General features: G+C 33.0%; 1 protein-coding gene across 6 annotated transcripts in view; it reads right to left on the reverse strand.

Moving 5' to 3' along the window:
- AKAP9 (A-kinase anchoring protein 9) overlaps positions 1–20,832 on the reverse strand; it is a 145,558-nt gene that overhangs the window by 62,895 nt on the left and 61,831 nt on the right. For 4 of the 6 annotated variants that reach the window (XM_081080217.1, XM_081080216.1, XM_081080218.1 and 1 more), the window contains 7 exons: positions 18,812–18,908; positions 17,494–17,589; positions 8,643–8,996; positions 7,364–7,588; positions 6,158–6,298; positions 5,560–5,663; positions 2,801–3,006 (listed from right to left, as the gene is read on the reverse strand). In XM_081080217.1, coding sequence (XP_080936343.1) covers positions 2,801–3,006; positions 5,560–5,663; positions 6,158–6,298; positions 7,364–7,588; positions 8,643–8,996; positions 17,494–17,589; positions 18,812–18,908 — 1,223 coding nt within the window. The remainder of the gene's footprint in view (positions 1–2,800; positions 3,007–5,559; positions 5,664–6,157; positions 6,299–7,363; positions 7,589–8,642; positions 8,997–17,493; positions 17,590–18,811; positions 18,909–20,832) is intronic. The other 2 variants (XM_081080220.1, XM_081080219.1) reach the window with 1 other exon arrangement.

A 20,832-nucleotide genomic window follows, 5' to 3' on the forward strand; every position in this document is an offset into this window, starting at 1 on the left:
ATCCAGCATTCTTTCTAAAACATCGCACTGCTCCCAAAGGAAACTGTAGGAATGAGATTCAATCCTTGGCTGCCGAAGGGAGAGGTATGCATTCTACCGGTGAACCATCACAGGGCAGGCCTCAAGGAAATTTTCTTTCAACACACCCTGGGGGACTCATTTTTATGAACTAGTCTAATATTCACTCAAGTTCAAGTGATTTCACACTGGCTCAAAACGGCCGTTTAATTTCATAAGCCAGGTTACTCTTATGAGGAAGCAAACATTAACAAATCAATTATTTGTTTTTTTAGAGAGTTAGTTAACAAGTCCATACTTGTTTAAAATCTAAACAAGTTCAGACTTGAAGGCTGAAAATAGATCACAAGTGCTATCTACAACACAAAGTCATATATGAAAACTGAAAAGTGGAACTTGCTTCATAATCAGATTAAGAATGAACTTTTCCTGTTATATGAAATAAGACAAAATTTCAAAAGTTCATTTTAGTTTGTACAATAATGCATCCCTTAAGAATATGAAGGAACGTCAGAAAATTCTTACATATGAAGCAGTGTCACTATTTTAAAGTCAGTATTTTCTTCAAAGTTTATGAAATAATTCCAAGTTTTAAATGATAAATCAATATTTCCTTAAAGATTCAATATGGATCTAAGTGTCTCCAAGTGATATTAATAGTCACCCTCATTTTATTAGTAAAACTAGCATGTCATTATTAAACACAAAAACAAAGACCGAGTAATTAAGTGCATATTATAAGTAACTAAGTGCATATTATAACCAATGATGCTAGTAACAGCAAAATTCTTATCTCTGTTACAATGTTCTATATACTGTATTACTTAATTGTGGATTTAATTTTTCGTCTTGTATCTTAATATTATTCTTTCAGAATCAGTTAATAGTTAAATAATTAAATTTTAAAGGTTTAATTGATTCAAATATACATAAAGTGGTTTTAAATAAATTAAGTACTGTATCTTTATCTTGCCTTGAATTAGAATCTCAGTGCCTACTTCACTAGACTGTGAACTGCTATAAAGCACAGAGCACAGAGAAATTGCTCAATAAATGTCTGTAGAATTGAACTGATGAAACTTAAAATAGGATGTAGATATATTTAATCTATAAGGGGGGATTTAAATGTAACCATGTGAGAAAGTAGGAGTAGATCAGATGTCCCTTTAGGTCTGTTTTCTCACAGAAAATGAACATAAACATAATCCTCTGTGCTTGCATTAAATTACCAATTTAATCCTTCTTACAACTATGGGGACACTGCACTGGAAGTGAGTTTGCTGTCTTTGAAGGTATGTTGTTTGCTGAGCACTTCAGCAACCACTTTGAGAAAGGTCTAAGAGAACTGCTAACAAAAATGGCACAAAATATTTTTGTAATCTACAGAACATTCCTCGGTGTGTGTTTTGAATATGGTTTAGGTCTTACCAGTAAACTAGGAACCCCCACCGCTAATGGTTAAGTGAAACCAATTTCTGAAAACACTTGTTTTAGTATATGTGCTGCCGAAGCGAGCACAAAAACATTTGTTTTAAAAAAGTGTAATTTCATAAAAACTCTCACAATGAGACAAAAAAAAAAATACTACTTAATCCTTTGATATACATCAAGATTCATATGCAAAAATAAAGCAGCCCTTGATTAAGAGCTTAAGGGAGAGTAAAAGTTTGAAAACAAACTTCTAACAAAGTTCGAAAAGAATGATTTGGAAGAAGTTTTAAAATATATTATTATTTCAGGTCTTACTGTACTATCAGCAATTTTTAAAACTATCTTTGAACTCGACTGAGGTGTTTTAAAATTCATTTTACTTAAAATTCCAAATCTAGCTTTTTTCTGCACTTACAAACATGCTACTGGCCAACCTGAAATTAGGCCAACCTGTAAATGGGATAATTTCTTGTCATTTCTCCACATGAAACTTAACAGAAAGCTCTCAAAAATTGCATAAACAGGCATTTTTAGAACGCTGGCCTCTAACTGGGGGAAGTGCTTGGGTGTGGAAAGGTAGTGAAGTCTGGGCTCGATCTTCTGATCCAAGTGCCAGACAGACCCTATCTTTCTCCATCTGACAAAAACTTTCTCCCCTTATGACTTTCTGATTCCCTCTCTAGTAAGGATCAAAGAACTGAACAAACAGGAGAGACTGGAGTTCAGCAACATGAAAGTAAGAAACTCAAAGAGCCCAGTCCACACAGCTGGAAGAAGACAGTTAGGAAGACAGCTACGTCATGTTAGGATCTGATCTCCAGATTCACACATTCTGTTATATTTTTCCACTTTTCCAAAAGGAAGAAAGGACCTAGCAGAGGACAGTCCAAAAACAAGTTCAAACCTTGGACTTCTTATAAAGACTAATCTAACCATCTCAACAGGTATGTGAAACTGATGTTTGATTCTTAAAAGCTCTTTATTTCTAATCTTTCTTTAATTTATAGTGTGGTGCCAGGATGTTGTCTTTACCTCACGTATATTGGTAAGAGTCCTGACTGGTGATATGAAACTTTTCTTTTATTGGTGGAGAAATTAAATAGCCTCTGATTTATGTAGCACAGTAGCAACCCTGAGTATATGTAATGACAACTCTAAAACACCCCCTTGCAAATGCTGTACAATAATGGTGTTTTGAGAAGAGTGGCTCTAAGGCATTTGTGTTTGGAGGTCTTCAGTTAGAAAATACTTTAATATATTCTCTTCTGTATTTTCAACACATAGCAATGTACCTCAAACTCCAAGATTTATTTAAAACTATGATAGTTTCAATAGCATATAAAACCTGTACCTCCTGTGTGTTCCTCATGGACACGTGACTTTATAGGTGCCTCTGCTTCTGACCTCCAAATCAGACTGGAAGATGACTGGCCTTTACTAGATCTATCCAGAATACCAAGGACATGGCGGCCAATTGTTTCTTCAACAGCTGCTGTAGTCTTTACAACTTCTAAGAGGATCTTCAGAAGTCTGTTATTAGCTTTCTGGAGTGCATACCTATAGAGATAAAGAAATATGTATGAAAATGTTTAATCTTTTTAAAGTAAACATTTTGCTTACGTCTTACAAAAAAATGCACAAAATATTTGACTTGAACATAAAATATCATATGATCCTCTCTGTTAAAATAATATAGAATAGCACCTACAATCAAGTGCTTTTTGTTTTTTATTTTATACGTTTAAAGTTTCCAGATTAATGGAAAGAGAACTGACACAATGTGAGATATAGATAATATAGTACAGAATTGTACACCTGAAATCTATGTAACTTTATTAACAATTGTTATCCCAATAAACTAACTGGAAAAAAAGTTTCCAGATTAAAAGAAAAATTTAAGGAGATGCAAAAGTTAAGTTTTAAAAGGTGTGACAGTCTCCAACCCAAGCATATGCAAGTTATTGAGCTGGTAATACCATTCTTGGTTATTCATATATGTTTTACATTTAATTTCTTTGTGTGTCAAACAATCTACTTTAAAATATAATTTTAAAAATCCACCAGAAAAAAAAAGTGTATTTCTATAACTTAATGGCAATGATCTATATGATTAAATGACAAAAATTGGCAGAGACCTGTTTTTAAAAAGGTCTACTGTGCAATTTCACTATCTGTTAACACCAGAGGGAATACTATAGGACGTTATATCTGATCCAGAGACAGAAACTTCTCAAGTTACATACACCAGTCATTTTAACCAGCAGAAAGAACCTATTTTGAACGAAATAAAATTAATGGTGTCTCTTTTTTAAAAAAGACAAATAATACATTCTTATTTTTAAATAATTAGAAAATACTGCTAACCACCCACCAAAATATCTTAGCACTCAGAGATAATCACTATTTTAATGCCTATCCTTCTAGCTATTCCCCCCGCTGCCCACTGTTTCTCTCATAAATATGTATATTCTAAAAAACAAAATGGGATTATCACGGATAAAGTATTTTTGTAAGCTTTCTTTTTTGCTTAACACAAACATCTTTCCATGTCAAGAAATGTAATTCCATAAATGATGATTCAGAAAATTATCTGATTAATCTTCTTTCTGAACAAATAAACAACTAAACAACTCTCTTGTCCTAATAGCTTAATTCAACAAACGTACCACTACAGTGGCACACTTTATATTTACTGCATGCAGACCTAAAAAGAGACTTTCATGGTAAAGATCCTCGGCCTTAAGATAATTTCCTCTCACAGTTTCGCAGTGTGAGAGATCACCAACACCAGGTTAAAGGGTATCTGTTTTCATAGGCACATGACATAACTATTTTAAGACAGGGTAATAAATGCAGACGTTTTCCTTCAGTATTTGTCAAGTGAAAGAGGCAGTTCTATTTTTGCACCTAGATCAAGTTCTCTACTGACATAAGCAAGGATATTAAAAATAAAACTCTAAATAATCTAGTTAGTAATTGTTAAGTCAAGGGTTTTATTTCTTTAACTTTTCCTGAGATTTTGTTTAAGCCCCAACACTTTCGGACTATGTTATGTTGAAAATGTTTCTACATAAGAGAAATGATTAAAATTAAATTTTAATTTTAAAATTAAAATTAATATGATGGTAAAAAGAAATAAATGGTTATTAATTTATCAGTACTCAATATAAAAATTCCTAATAATTAAACACTGCATAATTTTAAAAATATACCTAAATTGAGATAAATCATATAAAATAAACACTTTGTTTATTTTATATTGCCATGGTAACTCTAATTTTCATACACTGTCTTTCTTGTTTGAGTCCCATATTGACTGTGTTCCATACTGATGATCCAGTGGGGAAGCCAAAATCTTAGGGGCCACATTCCTCCCTGCAAGCTGAGGAAGGAGGTTAGGAGGACACAGAGGGGTGACAGTCACAGAGATTGGAAAAGGAGGAAATTAAGTTAGTAGGTATTAGTTTTAATTTAAAAGTAAAGACACTATTTTCATTTAAACAAATTTTAAAATATTGTGCATAAAGTCCTTAATATTAATGTGGGATAACTATTCTCATTTAATATTTTACATTTTTATAATAACCTCTACAAAATCCAAGTAGTTTTGTTAACATCAGATCATTAATTTATTCCTCTATTAAACTGAGACATGGATTTAAAGTTCTCATCTGTTATGCAGTAAATGTGTGAAAGAAGCTACATGTGGACTATCACACTTAATTTTTTCTCATCATAAATTAAGCAGGGGGTAGCTTATACTGAATGTTATGTCCATACAGTGAAGGAATAAAATCATAAGTACAATTGTGTCAAAAAATGGCCTAAGAATAAAATAAAATTAGTCAAGAAAGGTTCAGTAACCAAATAATGCCTTAAGATTTACTGAGTTAAGTATTTGATCAGTATCTGTTAAAAAATTACTTTATTTACAAAAAATTTTAAAATACTTGTTTGTCTATTTAAATGACCAAAAATTATTAATCTTTACATACCGAGTATAATGTATAAATAGATATCAAAGATAAAAGAAGGACAAATAAAGTCTGTAATACTGAAACAACTATTTTAATTCATTTTGTGCTAAAAAAAAATACACATTCTGTATACCTCTCATTGGACAGAATATCAGGAGGCACATCTTCAAGTTTTCTGTCCAATTCCTTTTCCTTGAAGGTCTGTTCCTCAACTTCCCCTTCGTTTTCATTTTCATCCTGTTTAAGTTTGTGTAAAGGTAGAGAGGATAAGACAGAAAGAAAACCTGTCATCTTGGAAATAGCATGTCATTCCTCTATATTGTTATGAAGCAAAACAGAAACCTCTGCATGCAAAATAAATGCTGTATGAAATAATATTTAACTATATTTTATGACGAGATTAGCATTATCAAAAAAAGATAAAAGACTCCAGTGCACAGACGAAAAAAATTTAATGGTTTAATGGATTCAAGCTAACGCATGCTATAGTGCGACAATAAAGTTTGTTAGGTTGCTCCTTGGTGAGAAAATAGTTGCTGGCACAGCAATGTAGGATTCAAATTACCTCAATGGAATGTAAGGCATCTTGGCTCCACCTACCTTACATGTAAGCAATCACAAATATTTTAAGCTCAATACCTATAAAACATGTTTCACACCACCAACAAAGACAAACAGATCCTACTGCATTGTCGATCCATTGCTCCTACGTGGGTCAAAGTCCATACTACCTGTGTTTGCGTACTGCTGTGGCGCAGCTCACAACACAGCTTCTCTCTTCCAGCTAGAGACAGCTGCTTTAGTGCTTCCAGCTCCTCTAAAAGCACCCTCTCTCTCTCTGATACCAGGTTTTCATTATCTATTGAGGATCTCTAAATAAGAAAAAAGGTCATGAGAGAATATTGTTTGTGATAGAAGAAAAAGGCAGAAATATTAAGCAGATTTCTTTTAACCCCTTGGGACTAACAGATCCTGGTCATACTGATGATTCATATCCCAAGATAAGGAGTTAAAAGCATATATAAAGTTCAATGCAAAATTTGAAACAAACAAAAAAGCTAATTAAGCCTAAATATTAGGTATTTGTGCAACTCAATTAATGTTATTTTATATACCAATTTTGCATTGAAAACTCAGAAGTTTAAATTCACAAAATGCAATGAAGAAAAGCAAAATTAATTTTTCCAAATGATTTTGTCAACTCCCGATATTCTTATTATAGTATATTTGAAAGAACATATTTCAAGAATTCTCTATTTCTTAGTTCTCCTTTTAGCTTAAGTTTCCAAAATTAAATTGAATGTTCTATAAGAATTTTTATATAAATATTTCTTGCTTTTCTGCAATGATTTTGCGAGTATAGTATATACAGCAATTGGTAAGAATCCAGCTCCCAAATACCACGGAGTTTGTAAATTTAGTCAAGAAAGGGATAAGAACGTTATGTAAATTTACATTTCTCAAATCAAGAAGAGATGTTTCTCTGGAGAAAGCTCCAGAAACATACTACTTCAGATTTAAAGAAAGATTAAAGATAGATAAAGGTAAACCTTGGGAGATGCTAATTGGTGAACTCACAAAAACTATAAACGAATATGGGAAAACTGAATACAAATTACACCTCAGAACAAAAAATTCCCAAAATTATCAGTGTTTTTGCCCCATATGGTCAGTGGCATGACTAAAAAACAAAAGAAAACAACCTTGTAGCTCCCTTTCCAATGTCTGTAAAAATAAATTAAATGGTAGGAAGACAATGCATTCCAATGTTGAGTCAGATTTCCCTAACAAGACCTAAGCTGTTGTGCTGGTGAAGTCTGTTCCTGATGTTAAATATTCGTATTTACTTAGATCTTGGCAATAATTTTGACTTTTTAAAAAAGGCTAAAGAATACTACTATTTTAATTGGGGAGAAAAGGGACTCTAAGCCCCATACCTGGGCTAATTGTTTAGTCAGTCTCTGAATCTCTTCTTGTAGCTGTTCCTGGTCTTCTCGCTGTCTCTCCATCTGGCGCATGTGTGCCTGCCTTAACAGTTCCGTTGCCTGTTGATGCTCTTCGTATTGTCGTACAAGTTCCTGTCTCATATCTTCCAATTGTTCTTCATTTAACATTAGCTGTCTAGAAGCATCCATGCTTGATACCAAAATCTCATCACGGATCTATAATTTTAAAAAAATTCAACCATAACACATTTTGTAGAAATCTGTCAGCATCAATATTTTAAATAAATATGAAAACAATTCTACTATTAACCCACAAAGCACCTAAATAACTTAAAAAAAAGATATTTGTCTTTCCTATAATTCCAAATCAACATGAAGTTAATTATCATTATATATGCTATTCTCCAAAAGCAAAATAGCTATTTATCACTTAGTTTAGATGTAATCTAATTTTATGGGAGAAGAGTAAGGAAATGTACTCAAGATTCCTTTTACACTTAATGAAGCTAAAACTCCACTATTCCTCTTGACATTCTATGATGCGGAAATAATATAAATGTAATACTTGTATTTTAAAATTAAAGTAGTGAAACATGAGAAACTTGACCTACTTAATTTATATTATGCAGTGGGCATCACACTACTAGAGACTAGCTTGATAAAAATAATCCTCAATACATTTTATTTGGAAATAGAAGTTTTATATTATACTTTCTCATACTCATAAGGAGTCAACTCCTTAATGGGTTTCTAAAAGTACTTCAATTCCTGAAGAGCTACTACTTAAATGAATCATTCTGCTTTGAATAGTTGCTATTAAATTAAAGAGGTTTTCATGAATACTTCACAAGTTTTGCACTATATATAGAGTCGACAATTTTATTTAAATATGCCTCTAACAAGACAACCTATTCTAAACATTAACCAAAAATTTGAATTTAGATAATTTAAAGTAAATGTTTTATTCATACATATTGCTAAACTGTAGTATAATCTTGAACTAAAACAAAATTAATATAGGTATAATTAATGACAGGGTTTTTACCATGTTCAATGAGTGTAAAACAAAGAGAACCAGACCTATTTTATTTAATAATATTAAGTCATTTTTTCATATACCTTACAAATAATAAAACACATTCATAATGTGAATCATAAGTCCACACTGAATTTGATATTTTCCTTCTCCATTAAGTGACATTACTACTAATATTTTTATAGTGAAGGAAGTCACAACTTTTTGTTTTTCTATTCAAAGAGGCATACTTACAGGTTCTCTGGCTATACATGTTTTCTCACTGCAGAACAGTTCTTCTGAAATAGTCAGTTCATGGTCCTTTGACTCTAGGATATCACCAAGATTATCATTATTTGATAACAAAATTTCTTTTCTATCTTCTCCTAACTCTTTACTAAGTGATTTAAATTCTTCTTTAAATTTCATGTCCATTGTCTCACAAGTCTGAAAATCAACTTGACCCTTTGATAATTTCATTTCATTTAAATAATGTTCTTGTTGACAGAGAGCATGTGCTCGTTTCGATGATATAACATCTTCTTTTTCCCCAGATATTCTAGACAGTTCAGTTTGTTGAGCAAATGCTACACTCATTGACACAATGACCTAAAGAATAAGGTAAACAAAAAAGGATTAGATTTATAAATACCAGCAGGAATTAAAAAGCACTTACCACTCAAACTTATGTGAATTGGAAAAAAGCATGTTTTAAACTAAAAGAAATAACAAAGTGATATGAAGATAAAGAGTCTCTATTTTACAATGAACTGAATGTAAAAGTATTTAATGCTTGCCTTTTTAAATTAAAATAAAAACTCTTACTATGACAGCAATAAATGTTCAGTACAGAAATTAGAAAGAAGGAAATAAAAGTCCTTATATTTTTCTTCCAAGAAAAATCACTATGAACACAGTATTAATCACCATTAATACTTTTTCAAATCCTTCCTCTCTTTACGTATAGATAGATATGAATAATACAGATATGCATTTTTCTTAGAAAAATGTCATATTGTATATTGTAATATGCTTCAATAGCTTAACTACAGTAAATACCTTTTCAAGTTAAGAAATACATTTCTATATAATTTTCTATGGGATTAAGTTTCACATTATACAAATGTATTACAAATTTATTCAATCAATTATCTATGTTGAACATTTAGACTAATCCAGTTCTTATACTATTTTAAACACCACTGTGATGAAATTTTGTAACTGTATCATTGTGCATATCCTTTCTTATTTCCTTAAAAGAAATTCCCAGAAGTGAAACACTTGGTTTGTGTGATTGGTAAGTATGATTATAAAATTCAATTAGCTCAATTTCACTTTCCACTACAACTATGATACTAAATCCCTACTTAATTTTGTCCCACCCAACATGGGTACTGAGAAATGCTGACCAGCTGCCTAGGCTGTGACAAGTCCAGGCTTTGAGAACCAAACGTACCAATAACTTTATTTCAAGGCCCATTTCCACAGATAATATGCCATGGGGGAAGCCTGGTTATCACAGTCTAAGATAAAGCATGCCTGGAGTGCCTTTGTGCCTCTTGCCCTTCAATCTACTCATTTCCCTGTTAGTCCTTGCCATATAACTACGTAGACTATTGTTTTCATGTTCTGTCTTGAACCTGATTTTCCTATCTGGGGTCCTGATTCCCACCTGCTTCCTGCTAGCCTTTTTCTTCCCAGATGCTATCTCCTCCAGATGAATGGAGTCCTGCTTCAGTAAAATAATACTGATGATAATAAGAACAACAATAATAAAAGCAGCAGCAATTATTTCTTTAATCCTTCTATTATTTCATTTAATCGTCATTATAGGACATTTCATTTATATTATATCTCATTTATATTTGCTATATTTTAATCTTACTAGGTAGGTACCATTATTATTACTCCAATTTAGTATATGAGAAAATTAAGAAGAGAGATTAAGTACTTTGATCCCCCAAAACACAAAGCAAATAAATGGTGAAAGTTGGGATTCAAAATCCTGCAGTCTGACCTAAGCCCACCTTCTAAAATGTAGTATTATACCATTACCGCCACATCTGAACAAATCTGTCTAGAAGTATAATGCTACAACTGCCTTACAAGGAATAATTATAATATCAGTAGTCAATGCTGAGAAAATTGAAGTGTAGCAAGATTAGGAGCCATGTCAAAGGTCTAATCTAATGAACGTTATAGTAGAGATTTGAATCAAAGTGTGTCTAACTCTGTGATAGAGCTCAACCACCTTCAACACTATATATTATACTGTTTCTGTCCAGACAACCCCACTACTATATATCCTTTACCAAAATGGACCTGTTGGATGCCTATGCTAGTTCAGACAAAACTAGAATTTGGTAATAATGTTCTAGATACTGCCATATGGAAAAAATGCCCATTATAGCAAAATGTCAAAGAAACAAAGATGAAAGAACTAGGCAATACAGCTTAGCAAAACATACCTTCAATTTTCTCTAACTAGTGTTCAACACCTTAACTTTTATTTTAATTTCCTGTCTTGAACCTGATCTGCTCTTCTCTTTGTCTCCCAATATGAAGAATGCAACATGGAAAGTAAAAAAGATTAAAAATATGAAAGAGAAGCAAAGAGATATGGGACAGAGGGAGAATGTTCAACCAACCTCTAATCAGAATTCCAGGAAGCTGTATCAGAGAACAATGGAAAGGAAATATTTCATGAGATAATGGCTGAGAATATGGAAGACACCACTGCTAAGATTCGAGAAGACCAATGAATCATAGAAGGACAAATAAAGAGAATACCAAAATCAAAAAGAAGATCTTACACTTTCCAGAGAAAAAAGATGTACTACCTGTGAGGGAACAATTAAACTGACAAAGACTTTCTCAGTAGATAAAAAGTAAGTCAGAAAACAATAAAATGTTACCCCTTTAAAGTTCTGACATAAAAATAACTGTCAACCCAGAATCAAATGGTCAACAAAATCATGTTTCATAAAAAAAAGCAAATAAGATAAAGATATAAACACAAATTAAAAATAGTTTACTCAGCCTGATTACAATAGATTGCCAGTAAAAGAACTTCTAAAGGATGTCCCTGAAAAAGAAAAATGCTAGAAGAAAGGTCTAAGATACAAAAATAATTATAGCATTCAAACTTTTTTTGTAAATATGTGGATAAATCTAAACATTGGTGGGTATAAAGCAATAACAACTGTATTTAAATTGTGGAATAAAAGCCCCTAAGACAGAAACTTGTAATTCCAGTCAGCACAAAAAAGTCTACTACAGCCACTCTTTCCCACTGATTACAACTAAAAACGGAACAAAGTACAGAAATAACTACCTGAGAACTCTGAAAAGTGAAAACAACAACAACAAAAACTGCAGGTAGACTGCAGAAGTCAAAACTTGAAAAAGAGATCTGTATGGGGAAGATGAAAGAGAACCTGTAGTCTGAAAATAACTGGGTTGCCTATTTAAAAAAAAAAATCACATTCTACAGAGGAGTATAAGACCCAGAGTATACACAACAAAATATTTAAAATGTTCAATAGACAATTTAAAATTAGATGATATACAATTTGTTGCATATTGAGTTTGTTGCCAGCAGATATGCTCTAAAAAAATTCTGAAGAAGTTTTTCAGGCTGAAGGGGAATACCTGAGGGAAACTTAAAAGTTTGAACAGCAGAATACACATTCTTTTCAAATACACAAAAAGCATTCAACTAAATAGAACATATTTGGGACAACAAATTTAAATAAACTGAAGTCATACAGGGTATGTCTGACCACAAAGAAATTTAAAATTATTGTAGTAATTAAAATAAATTAATCAACAGGAAGGTATCTGAAAATCCCAAAGATGTGGAACATATTTCTAAATGACCCATGAATAAAAGAGGAGGTCACAAGAGAAATCAACATTTGGATTGAAAGGAATTTGTGGAATATAGCTTAAAGGAGTACTTGAAAGGAAACTTACAGAGCATCAAATGCATACATTAGAAAAGAAAAGTGTTACAGGGAATTAGGATAAAAAAGCAAATCAAACCCAAAGCAAGCAGAAACAAGTAAATAATAAAGACAAGAACAGCAATCAATTAAAACAAAAACAATAGAAAATACAAAATACCCCAAAGGCTGGATCCTTGAAAATATCAGTACAATCCACAAACTTCTAGCCACACTTATAAGTAGATCCCACAGACACTAAATGACAAAGGAATTCCATGAACAACTCTACCAACATAAATTCAACAGCTTAGATGATGTGGATCAACTCCTTGAGTGACACAGATTATAAAAGTGCCCTCTAAAACAAACAGATAACCTGCTAAAACAAAACCTATGAAAGAAATTGGATTCATAGGTTAAAAAAAAAAACCTCCAACAAGGAAAACTACAGGCCCACCTGGATTCACTAGTAAATTCTATAAAATATTTAAGGATGAAATAATACCAATTCTACATAAATTCTTCCAGAAAATAGAAGAAGAGGGTATACAGGTCAACATTTTATGAGGCTGACACTATCCTGTATCAAAACCAAAGACCTTACAAGAAAAACAAAACTATGGATAATGTTCTTCATGAATACAGACAGCAATATCCTTGATAAAATACCAGGGGTACCAAAAAAATGTATACACATTTTAAGAGATGTTATCTATGATTTTTTGAAGTTGAATTGAATTACAGTAGCAATGTGTAGTATGACATTCGCTCAAAAGATGGCATTGATCAAATGAATGCTAGCATCACCATGTGACAGACAGGACAGTCAAAGAAAATGGTGGAAGCACTGGTTGTTGTTCGAAGAGTACAAGGCCATTTTAAAGTGGTATCTGAAATTCAAGAACATTGCGGAAGTACGACAACAATGTACCTCCAATTTAACACCCCTTGACTTCTACCTATAGGGGACCTTAAAGAATGTGGTGTATTGTAGAAAACCAGCTACACTGGCAATAGCTCGGAAAGAAATTAAAACAGCATGCACAGCGATACAGGTGGACGCTGGTCAGGGTTGCTCAAGCAGTAGTTTGCCGTAGTCAGAAGCGTCTGGACGCTGATGGTAACCACTTTGAGCACCTCTTGTAATTGGAGAAGTCAAATGTGACTTGTATTCATCTTTTATTATTGGTATATATTGAGTATTACAATTTTAATTGTACAGGTTTTTCCTTTCTTAAAATGTGTATACATTTTTTTGGCACCCTCTGTATTAGCAAATAGAATCCAGCAACATAAAAGGAGGAGAATGTCTCCAAAGGGTCATGAAGAAAGTCAGGGGGTAATGGAAATGTTTTATATCTTCACTGGGGTGTTAGTTTCATAACTGTACACTGTTAAAACTCATCAAAACTGGTGAATTGCATTATATCTAAATTATACCTCAATAAAGATAATTACAAACAAAAAACAAAAATATGACCAGTATGTTAGGTCACAAAGGAACTTTTTGAAATTTTGAAAAATTGTTACCATAATGATCACTTTCTTTTGTATATGCATTTATATTAGAAATGAGTAACAGATAAAAGAACTATGTGGATTGGAAACAAAAAAAAGATTCAGCTATCTGTTTATTCTCACCTTTCTAGTCACTATACCATCTAACCAAATTCCAACTGTGCTTACAATTAACTCTGCCTACTCTGTGCCTGTGTAGTTGAACTTAACTGAGGAAAAAAAAAGAAAATCCAACCAAGCTTGATTGTCTCATTTTAAATTCATAACCACTACCCTTAAAACGGGCCCTTAGTGATACTGGGCAACTCTACTCCATTTCCCTTGTCTTTTCCATCTCTTATTCCTTCTCCTAGACAGCACTTGGCTCTCTCTTTAAAGCTCTAACGTCTTCTTTTCCTTTCTCATTCTCAGGTGTTGACCTTCCTTCTTATTTCAGTGAGAAAATACAAGCAATCAGGAAAGAACTTCAACAGGCTCCAAATACTGCACCTGAAAACATACCTGAATCATCAATCAAATATTCTGTCTTCCTTCCTGTTATTATGGATAAAACTGCCATGCTCCAGTCTAACTGCAACTCTCCAGGGGATCACATCCCCTCTCATGTACTCAAGGACACTGCTCCAGCAATTGCTCCTCTCTCCTGAATCAGCTCCAGTGCCCCCGCCCCATCATTTCTATTTGCATAGAAATATGTGATATCTCTCATCTCAAACAAAAACAAAACAGCAACAACAAAAATCCACCACTTGACTCCCTACAGCACCTTTTAGTTACCACTGTATTTCTTTGCTCCTCTTACAAGTAAAACTCAAAATAGTTCATCTCTTCATTCTTCACTCTCTCAAATCCAAAGTAGTTTGTCTCCACCACCCCATCAAATGTGTTCTTGTGAAAGTCCCAGTGATTTCATTGTAAAATCCAATGGTTAGTTTGCAGATCTAATCTTTCTTGACTAATCAGAAATAGATGACATAGTTTAATACATTTTCTTAATATACTTTTATTACTTGGCTTCTGTGATGCATTTTTCTGTTCCTCCCGTATTTAATTTAGTGCTGCTTCCCCTTTTTCTTTTTCATTTCTCTGACTTCTAAACACTGGCATTCTCCAGGCTGTCCTAAGACCTCTGCATTATCTACATTCACTGTATTAGTTTTTCAAATTTTTTCACTGCAACCATGGTAAACACATACATACAACAATAAAAAATGTTTTATATTGTGACCCAAAGTACACATAGGTACCTGTGTTTGTATAATTGAATTTTTCCATTAATATTAAAATATTGCTTCCAAGCCTATAAACTGATTTCATGACTAAAAATAAGTTACAATTCAGTTTGAAAAACATTGCCTTATATGCTAACCACCATATTTAAATGTCTGGTTTTATCCTACTTCCTGAACTCTAAATTTATATATCTAACCAGCCCCTCACATTTATATTGACATTTAGTAAGTGATTTGCATTTAATGGGTCAAAAGCTGAATTCTTAAACGTCCTACCCCTCTCCAAAAATCACTTCTTTGCAGTCTTTTCCATTCTACATCAGACACCTAAGTAAATAGCAACTCCATTCTTCCAGTTGCTTACGTCAAATAGCCTGAAATAATATTTTCCCCTGAAGGGCAAGCCCTTGCCTCTTTCCGGGTATCCAGTTACATCTGCTGAAGAGATCCATCTGAGCCAGGATTTCACAATATTTCACCAAACAGGCCAATGAATATGGGGATGGAAGGACTGCAGAGCTGGCAGTTGGGCAAGTCTCTTGGCAACATTCGTTGCAACAATTCTTGACTTCTCTGTTTCTCTTTCATTCCACTTTTTTAAAAAGTGCTCAACCTGTTAGCTTTATGATTTACTCCAGAATTCTCCCCAAGCATCACTTTAAAAGTGAGACCTGTATATAAAGTAACACCATCTCACCCCCCATAGAATTTTCCAGTCCTATTACTGAGGTTTGTTTTTCTTTCTTCATAGTACTTATCATCACCTGTATATTGTTCATCTGCACCAAGTAGAATGTAAGGTCTATGGGAGCAAAGATTTCCTCTCTTTTTTCCCAGCACTCAGAACACTACCTGGAGTTAAATGTAAATGAATGTCTATGTTCAGTAGTATGTACCCAAATCACAGGCTGAATCTAATATGATCTCTATTGGGAATCACTACTTCCATTGGGCTTCATTTACCCTGTGCTTTTAAATCAATGTTCTCAATCTTTTTCCATCATCACATCTGAGGGGTATAGCGTAGAGCATAACCTCATCAGTACTAGTGACTAATGTCAATAATCTATATTATTCTAGGATCAAGCTGGGCCATCAATGTTGTTTTCTGGACCACAGTGCCTTGGCTACCTTTGGAACAGTTTTCATTGACCCGTGCTTGGGTGCTGTGCTATCGCCTTGAATAAATGATGCTTTACAAAACATACTTACATCATCATCGTTATCACAGTAAAAATACTACTTGAAAAACATCATTAAATAATAGTCTTTTTACCCGCTAGGTACTCTATACGTATTAGTTCACTGAATCCACTACTGAATAGAATTACTATTACGCTTATTATTTTCCTCTTTATCATAGAGGGAACTGAGGTTCAGAAGTTTAGTAACTTTCCTAAAATCACAGATCTAGTAAACCAGGAGAACCAGAATTTAAAGGACGTTATATCCTATACCAAATCTCTTGCTCTGAATTGCTATACTATGATGTCCTGCTATAACAGTCCACTTCAGAAACTTATGTTAAGAGCTAAGCGCAAGCGAAAACCTACATTTCTCTGAAGAACTAGATAATGAGAGCTATGTAAAAGTGATGGTACCTCACTTTTTAGTTTGATCTTCAGGAACTGAACATTCTATTCAGATACAGAAGTGAATAAGTCATTATGGCCCATATATTTCCTTGGGTCTTGACCTTATCTAATTTATGTTTAACCTAATTTTGTATGCACTTTCTGTATATCCTATCAATCCTCCCACTTTAAAATTCATCTATTTTACTGGGATTGTTATATTGGAACAGTTGAAATATTGAAAAAAAAATAAGCAAACTCAAATCCAACTGTTCCAATAAAAAAACCCAATTAGCTATATACATTTTAAAAGAGAATACAAAGACAAAAAGAAATGGAATCATAATGGTAGATTAGATGATTTGCTTGGTATTCAGGAGTTTTAAAGAATGGCTTTGGGTATGGCAGCTAATGCTATCTATGGTCATTAACATTACAGTAACTTCTCTGGGAGAAGGCAAGTAAAGATTATACACAAAAGACTAACCACCTTCTTTGTCATTTCCTACCAATATCTCTCACCTTTAAGGAAGGCCAAACTTCTTTAGAAGGTACTATTCACATGGTAACACATTTGTAAAAACCTGTTTTGGCATTCTGAGAAGTTTCTAATTACTGTTCTATAACAAGAAAATAATGCTTTTCTCAAAGAAAAATTCACAGAACATTCCACTTAAAGGCAACTGTGGTTGATACCAGTTAAAAACTTAAAGATGAGCTATGCATGAAGTGTATAACAAAAGAAAAAGTGCATTACCATCAACAAAATCTATGTTGTGGAAGATTCAAAGGGAGTATACACCACAATAATCTTCTGTACAAACTAGAAACTTACCTTAGCTACTTCTTCTTCTAATCGTTCTTGGTACTGTTTTTCCAGCAACTTAATCACATTTGTTTCCTGGTCCACTCCAAATTCACCACCAGAAATCTAAATTAAAAAGCAAAATGTGACATACTTATTTACACTAATTACACAACACATATTTTTAAACTCTCAAATTATCTTCAAAAGATCACTATTTCTTAGAAAACTTCTGAGAAATTTTAATAAATTTCAATTCTGCTTTTAATTAAAAACAATCTAGTTAATAACTCTAGTGTATAACTCTACTAATTGTACTTAGTACTATGAATTTAACAAAGATGTAAAGTGAGAGATATGTTTACATATTTGTAATTACTAACATATAGTCCTAGAGTTGGACAAAAATAGGAAGTTCTTAAATATAATTAATAAAATGTATATCTAATTTTAAGTAATGTTAACAGTGGCTATTTTCGCTCATGAAATTATAAGCAAATTTTCTTTTCTCCTTGGTACTTGTTGATAGTATACAATTTTCTACAAATACAAATTACTTTTATAAACAGGAAAAACCATCAACAGTTATTTAAAAATGTACACAAGTTCTCAGCATGAAAGTATTTCTTTATTTACCAATTATCTGAATGTCATTCAAACATACTCCATATGAGAGATGTGTGGAAGAATCAAGAATGTAGCCAACATCTCTCCTCTCTTCATTCTGTAGCCAGAATGAAGGTGGACAATGATCTTCATTTTCTGTAGGATTTAAGAACTAAAAATCTACTAAGTGAAGACCAAGGTTTTACAGTTGAAGTCTGAGAAAAGTGGCCACAGCTTGGAATATATACAATGTTGAAAAGAGGGGCAGAGAGTGTTTTAGCTAGATGGCACATACTGTAAACGACGAGGGTTTTTAGATATCACATGGCCTGTGTTGATGGATGCCTCACCCACTGTCCCAGCCCTAGCACCTTGGGTTTGAGGGATTACAAAAATCTATTCTAGAGATGTTCTAGTCCAACTTCTCAAGGTGGGAAGAGCATCTAGAGATGGTCTAATCCAATTTTTCAAGGTGGGAAGAAAAGCTGTAGGTCAGGGCACTGAAACTAATTCGCTACACAGCCCATATAACACAAAACAAGACAAATTTTAAACTAGAACATATTTAGGAGGGAAAAAAAACCCACCTTTATTCTTCTGGATATTTACATAAGATATTATCCTCATATTTATTATGCTTACTTCTCAGCAACTATTTATTGGATAATTACTAAACCACAAACATAAAAATGATAGTAAGAAAAATAAAATCAATATATATTACAGTTTAAAGATATAATACCTCTATTGTACTATCCATGTTCTGTCTTAGACAACTTCCAGGATAGATGGTTTTCTGTACATCAGATTCAGTAATTACCACTGAATCAATGGAGGAGCTAAACACAAATAAAAGAGGGTGAAAGAATTAGCTTTGTGAGCTTTACTATTAGTTCAAATTTAAAGCATGCACAAATGCGTACTGGGGCAGGGAAATAAAAATGATAGGTCAAAAGTTATAGATATTGTAACTTAAATCATATTTTTTGGTAATTTTTCCACTTAAAAGTAAAGTAACACAATCGAATGATGGAGTATTTTAAGAGATCACCATTGAATTTTATGCTGTTTTATGAAGTCTATTACAAATGCATGACAAGGAGCTATTTACAGGTATATTTTAAAAAATTATCTATATTATTTAAAAAGTTTGTAAAATCTCATTTTTATTAAAAATTGTTTACACACACACACACACAAACACACACACAAAGTCTGGAAGAATACACACGAAAAGTAACAATGATTATCTCCAAGTAGAACTGGGGAGCAGTGGCAGTACACATAATCACTTCTAGATTTTTGTTTGTTTTTAATCTATATATCTTTCGGCATTCATGTCTTTATTCTGTATTGTTTTACAAGCATACATTATTTTGTAAAAAAATTCTTAACATGCTTAACTTGGGTCATAAGAATAAGGCAAGATTATTATTTAGGAACTACAGGAAAAAAATTAAAGGGGAATTATAATTTTCTGTTATAGCTAACATAATTTCTCACTCCCAGTTTCATGTGCATCCATGCTGCCTTCTTCATTCCATCCTCCTCTTGCCCACCCTTCTTCATACTGTCTTCTCTCATTCTGCCTCAATTTGGCCAGATACGAGTTGTCATCATCCCATTTCATTACTTATATAACTAACCCCATACTGATAGACATTCGGTTGTCTCCAAATGTTCCCTATTACAAATACTAGAATATAGATTCTCATAAATATATCTTTGCACACATCATTTGGATGTTTCTTTGTGATAAAATCTTATAATTGTCAGGCTTAATATTTTAAATTTTAATATAATGCCACATTCCAAAAAGTTGCACTGAATTTATTCCAATAATAGTATCACTTAAGTATTTTCTCAAAACTTCAGCAGCACCTAGTTTTAACAGTCTTAAAACTTTGTTGGAACATGTACGTCGGCATTTTTGAGATTACACGTCCTTTCAAATGCTATTGCCTACGTAAGTTTCTTCTGCTGTGAACTGTTTATTCATGCTCTATATTCACGTTCTATGTTCTTGTTAAGCAAATGTAAAAACTTGTTTCCTCTGACTTTCTCTTCTGCCCTTTCCTGTTTTTTTAATTGTTCTCATCATTTTGTCTCTGTTTCCATATTGCCTCTTACATACACTATTCTGATCCTTGGCTTCAAGTCTTGATTCTTATTGTCATGGCCTAGAAAACCTTCCTGATTATTTATCCAGCCATTAAAACCTAAACTCCAAAAAAGTGCTACTTAGTCACAATGACTTCATTTTGTAGTTTTATAGAATTTGAAGTATTTATCCCAATTCAAAAAATGTCTGTCTAAAAGCAAATTCACTGCTCCCCTTTACAATTAAAGTCCTACTCTCCACCAGCCTGATTTCTCTATTTATATTAATGCAATATTATTCTCCATATTCTCTAAGCTCAAACAATACAGGGTCATCTTTTGATTTTTCCCTCTGCTTTGCTCCCAACATTCCTTCCATCCCAGTGTCTCATATTCTTTCCTTCACTTTCTTTTCCCCTGTAGCCACTCTAACGTTACAGAAATGTACAGTGATGGGCAGTGAAAAATACCACACAGACCAGTTTCAATTCCAGCACTCTGGTTGTACCACTATGTTATATTGCCTAATCACTACTGTTAAAAATTATTTTGTGAATACTTTTCCCCCCTTCTTCCGCCTCCCTCTCCACTCTAGTTCAAGCCGTTGTTTCTCAATCTAGTTGTATAGGACACCTGGCCCATGCTGGTATTATGAGCCTTGCG

This window comes from Rhinolophus hipposideros (assembly GCF_964194185.1).
Source record: "Rhinolophus hipposideros genome assembly, chromosome: 18".
In the NCBI taxonomy this organism is placed as follows: domain Eukaryota; kingdom Metazoa; phylum Chordata; class Mammalia; order Chiroptera; family Rhinolophidae; genus Rhinolophus; species Rhinolophus hipposideros.